Source organism: Mytilus edulis, chromosome 8 (genome assembly GCF_963676685.1).
Source record: "Mytilus edulis chromosome 8, xbMytEdul2.2, whole genome shotgun sequence".
NCBI classification, from domain to species: Eukaryota; Metazoa; Mollusca; class Bivalvia; order Mytilida; family Mytilidae; genus Mytilus; species Mytilus edulis.
The window spans coordinates 46,902,714-46,908,094 of record NC_092351.1 but is presented as its reverse complement, the minus strand read 5'-3'; the positions used below and the strand labels follow the sequence as shown (position 1 = coordinate 46,908,094).

Sequence of the window (5,381 nt, the reverse complement as noted above, 5' to 3'; positions counted from 1 at the left end):
GGTTACCTGTGATCTCAGTAGATCATTTGATTAATTTAAGGGTCATAACCTTTTTAGCTAACTGGATGAATCAAAATATGCTAACAGGTGTTGATGAAATTGACAACTTCGTGGAATGTTAAAAGGCAATCGAAGGTTTTTTTTTTGTTTTACAAAAAAGCACATTTAGTTTTCAATTATTAGATAAACAGATTCTTACATATTTACTCTTGGATTATCGGATTTCCTATATACTACACAGCTACTTTTGCATAGGTACTATTTCTGTACAAAATATCTGTGGTACTGAAAATTTACTTTTAATATTCAGTACTATTTTGTTAAAAAATTATTGTAATATTTAGGTACCTGTATTTTACAGTACTTAATTTGTATTTGACATTTAGGTACTACATATGTTTGGTTACTATCGTTACATTTTCAGTATTTTGAAAGTTTTTCTATTTCAAATCTCTTAAAAATATGATTTTCAAACATGGAATATTGTATTATTTCTGTAAAAAAGTATTCAGTAAAAATCAAGTACTGTAAAATACAAGTACCTAAATATTACAATAATTTTAAAGTAAAGAAATACTGTAGTACTATATATTAAAAGTAAATTTCCAATACTATATATTTTTAGTACAGAAATAGTACCTATGCAAAAGTAGCTGTGTAACTGCATGGCATTTCAAAATGCAATAAAAAAAAAAGAAGTGTCTTACAATAAAAATACAACATACGTGATAACAAAGATGTGTTAATCACATAGTATGTGATCAATTATATTAAAACAGTGCATTTTGCTTAAGTACACGGGATCAAACACATCCAAAACTGATAGAACATTTGTTATGCAATATACTTACTTTCTTCACAGTTACTTCCTGAGTATCCTTGGACACAGGTACACATGTATCCATTGATTCCATCTGTACATATTCCGCCATGCTGACATGGACTTGATGCGCATTCATCAATATCTACAAAATACATTTGAGCATTGAACATGATGTACATAGTAATAATTGATTAAAAGACCTAGGAACACTACGATTGTGACGTCTTTAGTGTAAATTATTAATTGTAATATTGTTATTTAATAAATTGCTTTAGACACGTAAATCTATAAATTCTAAGTTCCAAATATTCTGCGGCATTTCAATTTATTAATTTTCCTAATATCAAAAATTACACAGTCACTAGTGCATCCATTGATTCGATCGATACGTGTAGTCGAGATTGACATAAAATCGAACTTCAGTCACATGCATTTAGAATGTGCTCTTGCAGTGAACTTGATGTGACATATGTATAACTACTACTACTCAGCCAAAACCTACCAATTGATAATATAGCTCATTCCATATATTTCAATATTATATTCTTTTTGAAATACCCACTGATTCGCATTGAAAACTACCGGATTATTAATGTAGAAACATAACATGATCATTGAAAATTCGTCTATCTTAAGCAATTGAAAACTCGATGCACTTTTCTTTCGTATACTCGCAGCTGTTAAATGAAGTTGTTAGACCGCAACCTATATTTTCATTTTAAGTAATAAAATTGATTGAATGGCTAAAAAAAATCAGAGTAAACCACCGAGTGACGTGTGTAAATTTAATAACATATTAATTAGCTTCAAAATTGCATTCATTATTTAAAAATTGACCTGAAAGTCAATGGTGCGCTTTTGTTATAAACACTTCAACAAGATTTTTCGTGGAATGCATATTTTTTTTTTAAGGTTTCACTTACTTTCGTCACAGAGAATTCCTTTGTATCCTGAATCACAAGTACAAGTGTATCTATTGATCAAATCTGCACATGTTCCACCATTTTGACACGGAGTTGAAGCGCATTCGTCAATATCTAAAAATTGAGTAGCCATTTTCTTATACATTCAGAAAAAAATATGTTTTGAAATGTGTTTAAAACATTACGCTGCATTTAACGTTATTCGTGTTATTTCATTATAATACTAAATGCATAATGCTTTCCAAAATCCAAGAGAAAAAAAAACACCCTATACAAATATAATGTTCATCCTAGAAAACTGTGTATAATCTTGATATAAAACTTAACATGCCTATAAGATGATAATTGTTTTGAAAAAATAAGATGTAACCACATACAAATATGTACCCAATGACCCCATAATAATTCAATGAAAACTTTTAAAATTCAAAGAGGTTTGTACGTCGTCATTATTCCACGTCATTTGTAATAAATTTTTAATCTAAAGGACATCAAACACCCCTCAATTGCATGTATTACTCCGGTTTTTTTTTATTTATATATACATTTATATGATCATGCATACTGCGGAGAGGTTTATCGTGCAATTCAATGGTATTTGTAATATTGTTTTATTTCATTAAAGGACATCAAATAACGATGCCCTCTATCGCTCATATTTCTATTTATTTATAGATCCATATGATCATGTTTGTTGTCGGGAGGTTTACCATGGAAAACACCTAAACAACCCTTCCTCGACTTTTTTTTTAAATTTAAATGAGACAATTCGAATTCTATTCGATATACTTCTTCAATAAATACCACAAATAAAAATACTTGGAACAATATAAATTATGATTTCAAGCACAATCAGCGCAAGCATATACTTTCATTTTATTCTAAATATATTGCATACTTTCTTCACATTGAAGTCCCGTGTATCCCAAGTTACAGGTACAAATATATCCATTGACCATATCTGCACATGTTCCACCATTTTTACATGGAAGTGAAGCACACTCGTCAACATCTAAAATTAAAATGTATATGATGAAACTTAGTTGATACATGAAACGACAATTGTCAGATATAAATAATACTGTCCGTTGTTGATAGTTGGGATGTTCTTGTTGACCTGAAAAGATTCCGACTGTAAAATGGATTTTAAAAACAAAACAATGACACGAATGATTTGTGTGAACATGTATGTACAATTTTCTTTTACCCGTATCATATCTTTGTGTTGAACATATTTTGCATAAGCATAACAGTCAAAATTGTGTTCAGCATTCAGAAGTTTCGATAAACATGTTTACTTATAAGCCAACACCAAGTAGATGTATTCCAGTAGAAACACATCGTTATGAAATTCAAACTTTTAACAAGTAACTTCAAAACAAAGCATTAAAGTTTTTTTTTTCTTTTATAGGAAAGTTGTGGGTTTTCATCTTTATTCTCGTCGTTACTGTGATATACAATTTGTCGCATATCAAAACATTTCTCCAATCGAGTTTGATCTAATTTCAAAGCTCTTTTAATTTTGATTTTGTTATCGAACATACCGATATTCTAACATGTCATATAAGATATAATGCGTTTGAATATTGCATTTTACCTTCTTTGAGGTGAATATTTTTGTCTTTTTGCAAAATACGAAATTTTGCTAGAAATGAATACCAGTTCGATACTGTTGATCATTGATTTATTTTTCAATGATGCCGGTATACTTTTAGTAGATAAAAAGTATTGTGTTTGAATTTTTGAAGATTATTCTCAAAAGTATATTGGAACACGAACATCTATGCATTGTCTTTTATCAAACGAATGAACCATGTTGTCATATAACGTGTCTGTTATAACTCTTAGACAGAAGCATGTGAAAACGACAAAAAATACTGTAATCGTTAATCCACGAAATGTTTTTTTTTTTTCCAGAGAATATTAAATGCTATCAATCGTATATTTATTAAATATAAATCAGTTAATCGTTGATTCACCCATCAATTTTAAATAACTGTGTTGTTCTTTTGGGTACTTTCATCTATAGTTTGTATGTCCCTTCATGCATGTTGTTTAAGAAGTTGCACTAGGATTATATAATCAGAAATATATTACCCTCAATTGTTTACCTGAACATGTGTATGAAACTGTCATGTATTTATATTTATTTGGGCATGGGTCAATACCAATTGATCTTGGTTCAAAGGAACAGGTCTGCTTGTTCTGACATCTTTGTGTGACCCAATCTGTTGAGTCCATGGTGCAAGGAAAACCACTGGAGTATGGACCATGGCCATTTGCGCACGTTGTTCCATCATTTCTCCCATCCGTTGAATTAATTATTGTCATAGCTGAATACAAGGCACATGATATGGTGTCTGTATCCATGTGACAAATAGTTTGTTCAAGGCCTAAAATTGAAATTTTAAGATTATTGATCTTATTCCATTAAACTGTGTATTGGTGTTTCTAGTTTTCGTATTTAAAAATTTCGCATTAGAGGAAAATAATACTTATACCAGTAAATCATTGTTTTCATATTCACTAATTTTGTTTGCAGAATAAATTGAACTATATGACCTTGATCACATATTACACTGCTTTAAAATTTAGGAAAAACTGTACTGTGTACAATTGTCAAATATTCTCAAGATGTGTCCTAAAGTTTGTACTTTGACAGATGATACACGAGAAACATGTTACCTCTATGGCGGAATTTATTTTCTTTAATTCGATTTAAAGGGCTTGACCGTTAAATCGCGTTATCAGAGGAAGGCAAGACTTGCGACAGTTCATGCACAGGTCAATGTAACGCGCATGTCTTAATTCGATTACACGGCATATCAATTTACACAGCTAAAGCACTCCTCACAATATTTTGAATGCACGGTCTGCTAGGAAGTAACTGAATTCATCTAAGGTCAGATTGTTGAGTTTATTGTACGCATAATTAATGTAAACCCACCCATCCCTCCTCTTTTAGTTTTTCGATACTGCTGTTTTATGTCTTATTTTACAGATTTCTGCTTGTTTCTTTAACCTCAAAATAGAATTCCTGTCACGGCTTCTGGATTTACAACTCTTCACCAGTCTATAAACACAATTAACCACAGTATGACGTCAATCTGACGAGTGATAACGGATTAACAGTCATAGTGTACCGATATATAATGTTATGACAGTCCTTTAGCAGAGTTCATCACTAGGTCGGACTTTATAGGCTGCACAAGTACCGATGAACTTGAATTATCACTGTATTATTATTTAATTTAGAACATTAATCCATGTAATCTTCATTTCCACCTCAAACGTAGTTTCTCATGTTGATTTTGGACATCTGTTGCCAGGGTTCAAGTCAGCACCCCATTAATTTAAAATTTCATTTCATTTTAGTTTTTTATTTGAATTTTGAATTTTATTTATCTATTTTATTTGCATCTAATTTTTATTTATCTATTTTATTTGCATCTAATTTACGGTTGCCCAAAGACCCTTTGTTTGTGGGTTGGTAACCGACAGAAGCCATGATCTTACTTCGCCAATAAAATATATTTTGATTTTTAATAACGTCTTCTCTCTTATAAGAAATCTCCTTTTTGGAGAATTTAAGATTTTTAGATTTGATTATAAACTCCTTTCAAATAGTCTGTTTA

The 5,381-nt window shown here is 30.5% G+C and overlaps 1 protein-coding gene across 1 annotated transcript; it reads right to left on the bottom strand.

The window, feature by feature from the left end:
• Positions 1–1,738: 1,738 nt before the first annotated feature.
• On the bottom strand, positions 1,739–4,697 carry LOC139484137 (fibropellin-3-like). The gene is made up of 4 exons (XM_071267864.1): positions 4,694–4,697; positions 3,858–4,139; positions 2,645–2,758; positions 1,739–1,860 (listed from the first exon to the last, which is right to left on the bottom strand). Exons 1-4 carry the CDS (start codon positions 4,695–4,697, stop codon positions 1,739–1,741), a joined length of 522 nt encoding a protein of 173 aa, XP_071123965.1.
• Positions 4,698–5,381: the final 684 nt, after the last annotated feature.